General features: G+C 51.6%; 1 protein-coding gene across 1 annotated transcript in view; it reads left to right on the forward strand.

Annotated features, from left to right (window-relative positions):
- LOC110526636 (transmembrane protein 266-like) overlaps window positions 1-12,321 on the forward strand; it is a 103,454-nt gene that overhangs the window by 11,961 nt on the left and 79,172 nt on the right. The window contains exon 3 of the mRNA XM_036963872.1: window positions 9,183-9,404. Coding sequence (XP_036819767.1) covers window positions 9,183-9,404 — 222 coding nt within the window. The remainder of the gene's footprint in view (window positions 1-9,182; window positions 9,405-12,321) is intronic.

Consider the following 12,321-nt stretch of genomic DNA (forward strand, 5'->3'; position numbering starts at 1 on the left):
TAAGGTCATTGTCTCATGTACACAAACCCACACTGGGAAACACTCAGGGTCACTATCATTTAGGCCTACTGTGTTCAAGTAGTGTTTTGATCCAAGACGAGATGCTGTATATTTTCTCTGCTGCTGCCAGCACCATTCCAGGTAAATGTATGTAATATTATTATATGTAAATGTAATTGGTGAATAAAGGTGATATACTCTGATTTACTCCTCACTCTGAGGTAAAAGAGTCACTTCCTGACTAGTATTTCTTCCCAGAGGTCTCTGTGTACTTGGAAAAAGAAAACCAGTGTTGGAGGGGAGCATATTAAGTAGGGATTAGTCATAATGCTGGCCTTCAAACATAGACCACATTAACATTTCAGATGGGGGTTCAGCTCGGGATGATGCGTGCCAAGCTCGTAAGAGAGAGAGAGCTTTCTCCACTGATTATGTGTACCATGTAACCTCTCTGTTTCACAAGACAGACACTGTTATTCGTCAGGCTTATCGTGAGAATTTCCTTAGAAATCCTTGTTAACCTCTTTAACTATTTCTTATGTGAATGTGTGTCAGAAGAACACACCTGGATATGTGTGTGTGTGTGTGTGTGTGTGTGTGTGTGTGTGTGTGTGTGTGTGTGTGTGTGTGTGTGCGTGTGCGTGTGCGTGTGCGTGTGTGTGTGTGTGTGTGAGTGTGTGTGTGTGTGTGTGCGCGCGTGTGTGTGTGTGTGTATTCAGTGTGTGTGTGTGTGTGCGTGTGCGTGTGCGTGTGTGTGAGTGTGTGTGTGTGTGTGTGTGTGTGTGTGTGTGTGTGTGTGTGTGTGTGTGTGTGTGTGTGCGTGTGTATTCAGTGTGTGTGTGTGTGTGTTTGTTCGTGGACATACAGTAGGAACCACTCCAGGTGTGGTCTGCTCCCAGTCCGTCGTGTTCGTTGTCCTTGTGAAGGTTAGTGAGTCACTGTAGAGATTAGATTGGTCCTGGGTGCCTCCGAGGCCACTGACTCCCCACAACACAAGCACTTTACTGCACACCCTGGTCCTAGTGATGGTGATGGGGCACTGCCCTCCAACTGCACAGGTCAACCCTGATCCTATCAACAGACCATTACTGTTGACTTATCTCTTAATACTTATAATGGAACTACAAGATGGTTTTCTTTCATTATGTAGGAGGTCGATATTGTTTTACTTAGCCTTGAGGAGTTGGAAGTGAAGGTGGAGGTGTAGGGGGAGGTGGAGGTGGAGATGGAGGAGAAGGTGGGGGAGGAGAATGTGTGGGAAGATGAGTAGAAGGTGGGGGAGGAGTAGAAGGTGGGGGAGGAGGAGGAGGAGAATGTGGGTGAGGAGGTGGAGGAGGAGGAGTAGAAGGTGGGGGAGGAGGTGGAGGAGGAGTAGAATGTGGGGGAGGAGGAGGAGGAGAATGTGGGTGAGGAGGTGGAGGAGGAGAATGTGGGTGAGGAGGAGGAGTAGAAGGTGGGGGAAGAGGTAAAGGCAGATGAGGTAGAGGAGCAGGTGGAGGGGGAGGTGGGGGAGGATGAGATGAGGAGGTGCAGGAGGGGGAGGATGAGATGAGGAGGAGGAAGGGGAGGATGAGGAGGATGACTGAGCTAGAGTACAACTGGAGCACTGTCTGACCTTCTAAACCCAGACCCCACAGCCCTGTGAAGTCTCATAATTACACAACCTGAAGGCGCAGCCCAGTGGAGCGCCTCACAGTACAGCACAGTGAAGCACCTCACAGTACAGCCCAGTGGAGCGCCTCACAGTACAGCCCAGTGGAGTGCCTCACAGTACAGTCCAGTGGAGCGCCTCACAGTACAGCCCAGTGGAGCGCCTCACAGTACAGCACAGTGGAGCACCTCACAGTACAGCCCAGTGGAGTGCCTCACAGTACAGTCCAGTGGAGCGCCTCACAGTACAGCCCAGTGGAGCGCCTCACAGTACAGCACAGTGGAGCACCTCACAGTACAGCCCAGTGGAGTGCCTCACAGTACAGCCCAGTGGAGCGCCTCACAGTACAGCACAGTGGAGCGCCTCACAGTACAGCCCAGTGGAGCGCCTCACAGTACAGCACAGTGGAGCACCTCACAGTACAGCCCAGTGGAGCGCCTCACAGTACAGCACAGTGGAGCACCTCACAGTACAGCCCAGTGGAGTGCCTCACAGTACAGTCCAGTGGAGCGCCTCACAGTACAGCACAGTGAAGCACCTCACAGTACAGCCCAGTGGAGTGCCTCACAGTACAGCACAGTGGAGTACCTCACAGTACAGCCCAGTGGAGCGCCTCACAGTACAGCACAGTGAAGCACCTCACAGTACAGCCCAGTGGAGTGCCTCACAGTACAGCCCAGTGGAGTGCCTCACAGTACAGCACAGTGGAGCGCCTCACAGTACAGCACAGTGGAGCGCCTCACAGTACAGCACAGTGAAGCACCTCACAGAGCCTCACAGTACAGCACAGTGGAGTGCCTCACAGTACAGCACAGTGGAGTGCCTCACAGCTCCTCACAGTACAGCACAGTGGAGTGCCTCACAGAGCCTCACAGTACAGCACAGTGGAGCGCCTCACAGTACAGCACAGTGGAGCGCCTCACAGTACAGCACAGTGAAGCACCTCACAGTACAGCCCAGTGGAGTGCCTCACAGTACAGCCCAGTGGAGTGCCTCACAGTACAGCCCAGTGGAGTGCCTCACAGTACAGCACAGTGGAGCGCCTCACAGTACAGCACAGTGGAGCGCCTCACAGTACAGCACAGTGGAGCGCCTCACAGAGCCTCACAGTACAGCACAGTGGAGCGCCTCACAGTACAGCACAGTGGAGTGCCTCACAGCTCCTCACAGTACAGCACAGTGGAGTGCCTCACAGAGCCTCACAGTACAGCACAGTGGAGCGCCTCACAGTACAGCACAGTGGAGCGCCTCACAATACAGCACAGTGAAGCACCTCACAGTACAGCCCAGTGGAGTGCCTCACAGAGCCTCACAGTACAGCACAGTGGAGTGCCTCACAGCTCCTCACAGTACAGCCCAGTGGAGTGCCTCACAGAGCCTCACAGTACAGCCCAGTGGAGTGCCTCACAGCTCCTCACAGTACAGCACAGTGGAGTGCCTCACAGAGCCTCACAGTACAGCACAGTGGAGCGCCTCACAGTACAGCACAGTGGAGCACCTCACAGTACAGCCCAGTGGAGTGCCTCACAGTACAGCCCAGTGGAGTGCCTCACAGTACAGTCCAGTGGAGTGCCTCACAGTACAGCACAGTGGAGCACCTCACAGAGCCTCACAGTACAGCACAGTGGAGCGCCTCACAGTACAGCACAGTGGAGTGCCTCACAGCTCCTCACAGTACAGCCCAGTGGAGCGCCTCACTGCTCCTTACAGTACAGCCTAGTGGAGCGCCTCACAGTACAGCCCAGTGGAGCGCCTCACAGTACAGCACAGTGGAGCACCTCACAGTACAGCCCAGTGGAGCGCCTCACAGTACAGCACAGTGGAGCACCTCACAGTACAGCCCAGTGGAGTGCCTCACAGTACAGTCCAGTGGAGCGCCTCACAGTACAGCACAGTGAAGCACCTCACAGTACAGCCCAGTGGAGTGCCTCACAGTACAGCCCAGTGGAGTGCCTCACAGTACAGCCCAGTGGAGTGCCTCACAGTACAGCCCAGTGGAGTGCCTCACAGTACAGCACAGTGGAGCGCCTCACAGTACAGCACAGTGGAGCGCCTCACAGTACAGCACAGTGGAGCGCCTCACAGAGCCTCACAGTACAGCACAGTGGAGCGCCTCACAGTACAGCACAGTGGAGTGCCTCACAGCTCCTCACAGTACAGCACAGTGGAGTGCCTCACAGAGCCTCACAGTACAGCACAGTGGAGCGCCTCACAGTACAGCACAGTGGAGCGCCTCACAATACAGCACAGTGAAGCACCTCACAGTACAGCCCAGTGGAGTGCCTCACAGAGCCTCACAGTACAGCACAGTGGAGTGCCTCACAGCTCCTCACAGTACAGCCCAGTGGAGTGCCTCACAGAGCCTCACAGTACAGCCCAGTGGAGTGCCTCACAGCTCCTCACAGTACAGCACAGTGGAGTGCCTCACAGAGCCTCACAGTACAGCACAGTGGAGCGCCTCACAGTACAGCACAGTGGAGCACCTCACAGTACAGCCCAGTGGAGTGCCTCACAGTACAGCCCAGTGGAGTGCCTCACAGTACAGTCCAGTGGAGTGCCTCACAGTACAGCACAGTGGAGCACCTCACAGAGCCTCACAGTACAGCACAGTGGAGCGCCTCACAGTACAGCACAGTGGAGTGCCTCACAGCTCCTCACAGTACAGCCCAGTGGAGCGCCTCACTGCTCCTTACAGTACAGCCTAGTGGAGCGCCTCACAGTACAGCCCAGTGGAGCGCCTCACAGTACAGCACAGTGGAGCACCTCACAGTACAGCCCAGTGGAGCGCCTCACAGTACAGCACAGTGGAGCACCTCACAGTACAGCCCAGTGGAGTGCCTCACAGTACAGTCCAGTGGAGCGCCTCACAGTACAGCACAGTGAAGCACCTCACAGTACAGCCCAGTGGAGTGCCTCACAGTACAGCCCAGTGGAGTCCCTCACAGTACAGCCCAGTGGAGTGCCTCACAGTACAGCACAGTGGAGCGCCTCACAGTACAGCACAGTGGAGCGCCTCACAGTACAGCACAGTGGAGCGCCTCACAGAGCCTCACAGTACAGCACAGTGGAGCGCCTCACAGTACAGCACAGTGGAGTGCCTCACAGCTCCTCACAGTACAGCACAGTGGAGTGCCTCACAGAGCCTCACAGTACAGCACAGTGGAGCGCCTCACAGTACAGCACAGTGGAGCGCCTCACAGTACAGCACAGTGAAGCACCTCACAGTACAGCCCAGTGGAGTGCCTCACAGAGCCTCACAGTACAGCACAGTGGAGTGCCTCACAGCTCCTCACAGTACAGCCCAGTGGAGTGCCTCACAGAGCCTCACAGTACAGCCCAGTGGAGTGCCTCACAGCTCCTCACAGTACAGCACAGTGGAGTGCCTCACAGAGCCTCACAGTACAGCACAGTGGAGCGCCTCACAGTACAGCACAGTGGAGCACCTCACAGTACAGCCCAGTGGAGTGCCTCACAGTACAGCCCAGTGGAGTGCCTCACAGTACAGTCCAGTGGAGTGCCTCACAGTACAGCACAGTGGAGCACCTCACAGAGCCTCACAGTACAGCACAGTGGAGCGCCTCACAGTACAGCACAGTGGAGTGCCTCACAGCTCCTCACAGTACAGCCCAGTGGAGCGCCTCACTGCTCCTTACAGTACAGCCTAGTGGAGCGCCTCACAGTACAGCCCAGTGGAGCGCCTCACAGTACAGCACAGTGGAGCACCTCACAGTACAGCCCAGTGGAGCGCCTCACAGTACAGCACAGTGGAGCACCTCACAGTACAGCCCAGTGGAGTGCCTCACAGTACAGTCCAGTGGAGCGCCTCACAGTACAGCACAGTGAAGCACCTCACAGTACAGCCCAGTGGAGTGCCTCACAGTACAGCCCAGTGGAGTCCCTCACAGTACAGCCCAGTGGAGTGCCTCACAGTACAGCACAGTGGAGCGCCTCACAGTACAGCACAGTGGAGCGCCTCACAGTACAGCACAGTGGAGCGCCTCACAGAGCCTCACAGTACAGCACAGTGGAGCGCCTCACAGTACAGCACAGTGGAGTGCCTCACAGCTCCTCACAGTACAGCACAGTGGAGTGCCTCACAGAGCCTCACAGTACAGCACAGTGGAGCGCCTCACAGTACAGCACAGTGGAGCGCCTCACAGTACAGCACAGTGAAGCACCTCACAGTACAGCCCAGTGGAGTGCCTCACAGAGCCTCACAGTACAGCACAGTGGAGTGCCTCACAGCTCCTCACAGTACAGCCCAGTGGAGTGCCTCACAGAGCCTCACAGTACAGCCCAGTGGAGTGCCTCACAGCTCCTCACAGTACAGCACAGTGGAGTGCCTCACAGAGCCTCACAGTACAGCACAGTGGAGCGCCTCACAGTACAGCACAGTGGAGCACCTCACAGTACAGCCCAGTGGAGTGCCTCACAGTACAGCCCAGTGGAGTGCCTCACAGTACAGTCCAGTGGAGTGCCTCACAGTACAGCACAGTGGAGCACCTCACAGAGCCTCACAGTACAGCACAGTGGAGCGCCTCACAGTACAGCACAGTGGAGTGCCTCACAGCTCCTCACAGTACAGCCCAGTGGAGCGCCTCACTGCTCCTTACAGTACAGCCTAGTGGAGCGTCTCACAGTACAGCCCAGTGGAGAGAGAGAGGGAGAGAGAGAGAGAGAGAGAGAGAGAGAGAGAGAGAGAGAGAGAGAGAGAGGACAATCACTGACTGTGAATCAGTGGGAGACTGCTTACAACCTCCCTCTTCTCTCCCTTCACCTCCTCCTCTTCTCCCACTTCTCTTCCTACTCCTCCTCATCTTCTCCTACTTCTCTTCCTACTCCTCCTCATCTTCTCCCACTTCTCTTCTTACTCCTCCTCATCTTCTCCCACTTCTCTTCCTACTCCTCCTCATCTTCTCCCACTTCTCTTCCTTCTCCTCCTCTTCTCCCACTTCTCTTCTTACTCCTCCTCATCTTCTCCCACATCTCTTCCTACTCCTCCTCATCTTCTCCCACTTCTCTTCCTTCTCCTCCTCCTCTTCTCCCACTTCTCTTCCTACTCTTCCTCCTCTTCTTTCCCTTCTCCTCCTCCTCTTCTCCCACTTCTCTTCCTACTCTTCCTCCTCTTCTCTCCCTTCTCCTCCTCCTCTTCTCCCACTTCTCTTCCTACTCTTCCTCCTCTTCTTCCACTTCTCTTCCTACTCCTCCTCCTCTTCTCCCACTTCTCGTCCTTCTCCTCCTCCTCTTCTCCCACTTCTCTTCCTACTCTTCCTCCTCTTCTCTCCCGTCTCCTCATCCTCTTCTCCCACTTCTCTTCCTACTCTTCCTCCTCTTCTCCCACTTCTCGTCCTACCCCTCCTCATCTTCTCCCACTTCTCTTCCTACTCCTCCTCATCTTCTCCCACTTCTCTTCCTTCTCCTCCTCCTCTTCTCCCACTTCTCTTCCTTCTCCTCCTCCTCTTCTCCCACTTCTCTTCATACTCTTCCTCCTCTTCTCCCACTTCTCTTCCTACTCATCTTCTCCCACTTCTCTTCCTACTCCTCCTCCTCTTTTCCCACTTCTCTTCCTACTCCTCCTCCTCTTCTCCCACTTCTCTTCCTACTCCTCCTCCTCTTCTCCCACTTCTCTTCCTACTCCTCCTCATCTTCTCCCACTTCTCTTCCTACTCCTCCTCATCTTCTCCCACTTCTCTTCCTACTCCTCCTCCTCTTCTCCCACTTATCTTCCTACTCCTCCTCATCTTCTCCCACTTCTCTTCCTACTCCTCTTCTCTCGTTCCTAACTTCACATTTGTAAGAGCTCCGATCCACTCATCTGACAGTGGGGTGCTTGTGAGTCACTCTACTGGGCTTGTGAGGCACTCCACTGGGCTTGTGAGGCACTCCACTGGGCTTGTGAGGGTAGAGGAGAGCAACGTCACAGCAGACATGATACATCCGCATCTGCTCTGGTCTAAAAATATGCTCCACAGGGCACAACTGAAGCTTGTGGATGGGCTGTGTGATGGGCTGTGTGATGGGCTGTGTGATGGGCTGAGTGATGGGCTGTGTGATGCTGCTAGAGGCCTGGCCCACAATAGAAACTTCTGATGTATTACAGTATACATACTCTGGAGGTGCTGACACAGCTGTATAGAGGTGTTTAACTATACTACAGAGGAGAATGAAACAACAGTGTCAGGTGTTGTGCTTTGTGCTCCCTCAGTGTGTGTTTGCAAAATCAGTTGACCTACACTCTTAGAAAAAATAGTTCCAAAATGGTTCTTCAGCTGTCCTCATAGGAGAACCCCTTTGGGTTCCATGTAGAACCCTCTGTGGAAAGGGTTCTACCTGGAGACAAAAATGGTTCTTCAAGGGTTCTCCTATGGGGACAGCCAAATAACCCTTTTAGATTCTAGATATAACTTTGTTTTCTTAGAGTGTGGGTACCGATTTAACGTCTATAAGTTCAGTCTGCCTGTTTGATGAAATGCTAACACTTGGCAGGAGTGAGACAGAATAATGTTAATGTTTGTTCTATTGTGCGACAGGACAGAGCTTTTTCAATAACTTTCTGTTTGTATCATTTCAACTTTTGTTCCACCCCAACGGAGGAAGTCATGCATATCAGACAATAATCCATGTCAAATCACTGGATATGCTCAGTTTGTTCCCTTTGTCATGGTGCTCTGCTACCTCCCTACAGAAGAGGCTCAGCCTCTACCACTACTCAGGTCACTGTGTGTGTTTCAATCAGATATCATTGATGCACCAACTCGCCAATAGCCAAGTTGGTGTTTTTCTACAGCACTTCAATGGACTTTATTTCCCTGTCTTGTTTGTTTCAAAGTAACACATGAGCACCTTCATCTCATAGTTTTGATTCTCAGACTTTGATATATGATCTGGATCTCCAGCAACACACAACATTGTGTTTAAGGATATGGTTGAGCAGGCGGTTGGGTTGTAGGACCTGGAGGTAAATGGTTGAGCAGGCGGTTGGGTTGTAGGACCTGGAGGTAAATGGTTGAGCAGGCAGTTGGGTTGTAGGACCTGGAGGTAAATGGTTGAGCAGGCGGTTGGGTTGTAGGACCTGGAGGTAAATGGTTGAGCAGGCGGTTGGGTTGTAGGACCTGGAGGTAAATGGTTGAGCAGGCGGTTGGGTTGTAGGACCTGGAGGTAAATGGTTGAGCAGGCGGTTGGGTTGTAGACCTGGAGGTAAATGGTTGAGCAGGCAGTTGGGTTGTAGGACCTGGAGGTAAATGGTTGAGCAGGCGGTTGGGTTGTAGGACCTGGAGGTAAATGGTTGAGCAGGCGGTTGAGTTGTAGGTTCTGGAGGTAAATGGTTGAGCAGGCGGTTGGGTTGTAGGACCTGGAGGTAAATGGTTGAGCAGGCGGTTGGGTTGTAGGACCTGGAGGTAAATGGTTGAGCAGGCGGTTGGGTTGTAGGACCTGGAGGTAAAGGGTGAAGCCAGAGCCAGTGGAGTTAGAAGGTGAAGAGGCTTTGAGCTCAGTGGGCTAACACAGTCGTCTTCTCTCCCTGTGTGTTTAGTGACGTGGTGGAGCAGCAGGCTGGAGGCCTATCAGACCTGGAGATCATCTCCCAGCCAGACCCTGTGGAGGAGCATGGTGTGCAGGAGATGAACCCTTCCTGCATGGCTCCTGTCCAGCTGGTCAGCTTTGGCTACAGGGACCTTCCTCTGGCCCACCTGGACCTCTCCCTGGCCGGATCACAGCTCCTCTCTAACCTGGATGAGGACGACAACAGGGAAGGGTGAGGCAATACAACTGTATTCATCCATTGAAAGGCACTGACGCGTTCTGACTGTACAGTAGGTAGCTAATTGATTACACCAATAGGTCCGAACCTCAATAGGGAAGGGTAAGACGCTGTGGCTTTATTTACAGACTTCAGCCATTACACAAACAGGTCCAAACCTCGCACGCATCTACAACGGTTCATAATGGTTTGCAAAGATCTTGGGACCTGGCAGACTTTTCTATTAATGACTTTCCACACCTTGGAAATGATATATTCCCAGTTATCCTCAGAAACGACCTGCTTCTGGTTTGAGAATGTGAGACGAAATGATGTAATTGAATATGGTGTCATGTATAATTATGCAGTACATCAAGCATTTAACAGTGACGGCTGGGAAGGAGGGCAGGAACACACCGCCATGTACCATGTCAGTTATGCTAATGGTACATTGGCCAACACAGAGGGAGAAGTATGGATGATGTTCAATCTCATGATACATTGGTCCTGTTTAACTCACAGCCAGTACTGTAGCTACAACACAGGGGATGTCCGTCAGTGATAAACAGATTCATCATTTCTATTTGGTCTACATATATTTCCTATGAAGGTCTAAACACATCCCCTGAATGTACTGTGCTCCTCCAAGACCTATATGGCAACATCCATAGTTTACCTTACTTGTGACACTGCCAGTTCCATTTTCTACCCTTAACCAGAATTGTAAGGTTGATGTGTGATGGATGAGGTCCCAGGCTATTTTAGCTTCCCTGCACGTCTGTTACTGTATGGTCTTAACAGATTGTCTCTTTCATTATACAGTAAAAACACAGTCCCTGTATTGCCGTATTGTAATGGCATCCTGTCCAGAAATAGTGACTCAGACCTGGTTCTTCCTGTGAGTCCAGATAAACAACACCATATGCTTTAGCTTTACGATCCAGCATCCCAAACAGACACACACCTTCCCTTCCAAGCACTCCGTTTGACACCAGATCAGGTCTCACTCCACTAGGCTCAGTGTTTGCCAGCTATCAGCCGTGCCCCTTAAACAGATGGATCCTACAGACACACTGTCAACAATGGGCAGTGCAATGCTGACACTAACACATTACTGTTGTTGTCTCATCATGATGCTGTGAGCTCACAGGCTACATCTCTCGTTTGCCCCATTTTCATGTCAAAAGTGCAACACACAGTAGCTAGCTACTCCCTGTCCCTGCTGCACAACAGAGAATACCATGCCTATGTCACACTGTTTTTGTAGTTCTGCTTGTTGTGAAATCTGCTGGCTGTGTATGGGCCCAAACACAGGAATTGTCCATCATTGGTTTGAAGGTGATTTGACCTGTATGTTACCACAGCAGTACTACTTCAACTACATTACTGTCAGGGTCACTATTTCATATCCAAGTCATTAGTGCAAAATGGCTGCTTGTAAAAATCCTGTCAGTGGGAGTAGTAAAAGTTATCATGCGCTACATTACATTTAATGAAATCTCATTTCCCATATAGAGCCATTATTGCATGGAACTCACTTCCATCTTATTGCTCACATGAACAGCAAACCTGGTTTTAAAAAACAGATAAAGCAACACCTCACGGCACAACTCCTCTCCCCTATTTGACCCAGATAGTTTGTGTGTATGTTATTGACATGTAGGCTACGTGTGCCTTTTATGTATGTAGTTCTGTCCTTGAGCTGTTCTTGTGTATTAATGTTCTGTATTATGTCATGTTCCATGTTTTGTGTGGACCCCAGGAAGACGGGGATCCTAGTAAAAAACAACAACATTTAAATCCACGAGGCACAAACTTGTTCTATCTGGAGTACACCTTAAATGGAACACCAATCATCATTATCAGGCCTGCGTTTGGTCCCTCCTCCCCTGGGTCACTCCATTAGGATTCAGCATCAGAGGTGGCACTGGCTCCATAGTAAAGGACTCAAGGGTGAATCCCTGTTAAAGAAGGCTATTAGCCAGGTGATGGGAAGGTGTCAGTCAAACCTGTGTCCTCTAGGCCTGGGGGCACCATGGGTCAATTTCAATTGTATTTCCTTGATTCCTTGTGTCCTCTCACCTCTTTCGCAAAACTCATTGGAGGAGAAGGTCCGAGGTGAGGAACCTGCACTTGAGATTCACCCAATATTATTCTGTGGGTTTCAGCAGTGTTAGCTCCTGAATGCTTACGTACGTGCTTCTGTCTGCTTATTACCGTATCGATCAGCCCTCCTTGGACAACAGCAGCAAACCTCATTCCTCTTAGTGACCTTTAGTAACACCATTTAACTACTGACAGCCATAATATTGTATCATGTTTACAATTTGATTTTGTGGTCTATGATGGTCACTCTCTAGCCTTTGAGTGTCTCTAGCCTTTGAGTTTAGGAAGAACCCTTTTGGTTCCAGGAAGAACCCTTTTGGTTCAGGATTGACTGCTGTGGGAACAAGACAACATTCTAAAGAGAGAGAACGCCACCTTTATAGGTGGGAAATGGGAGGGAAATGTTCCTGCTTTATTGCCGTAGCTGCTGAATGATGAAGTGAAGTTGGGAGGCATCAATAGCAGCAGTACAGGGAGGAGGTGGAAATCCACCAGGCCCATCAAATTGATAATGTATCTCAGAGAGGAATGTGTCCTGGTGTCCTCTGATTCTCTACAGACAAGTGGATTGCCTTCTCTGTCTGCATTAGGTGGCTCATCTGCTCTTAGAGAGGGAGGGGTGTAGGGAGGGAGGGAGAAGAGGAGAGAAGAGAGAGAGAGAACACTGTAACACTGAATACTGTAACACGTAACGGAGCGTGTACTCTGAAATGAGAATCTCACAACAACACAATGTAGGTATTTCATCAAGAAAAGGATGGTTCATTGAATGAGAGACAGTGGACAGTCATACTGAGTAGAACCCCTCTGATTTCAGACAGCATGT

Source organism: Oncorhynchus mykiss, chromosome 26 (assembly GCF_013265735.2).
Source record: "Oncorhynchus mykiss isolate Arlee chromosome 26, USDA_OmykA_1.1, whole genome shotgun sequence".
Classification (NCBI taxonomy): Eukaryota; Metazoa; Chordata; class Actinopteri; order Salmoniformes; family Salmonidae; genus Oncorhynchus; species Oncorhynchus mykiss.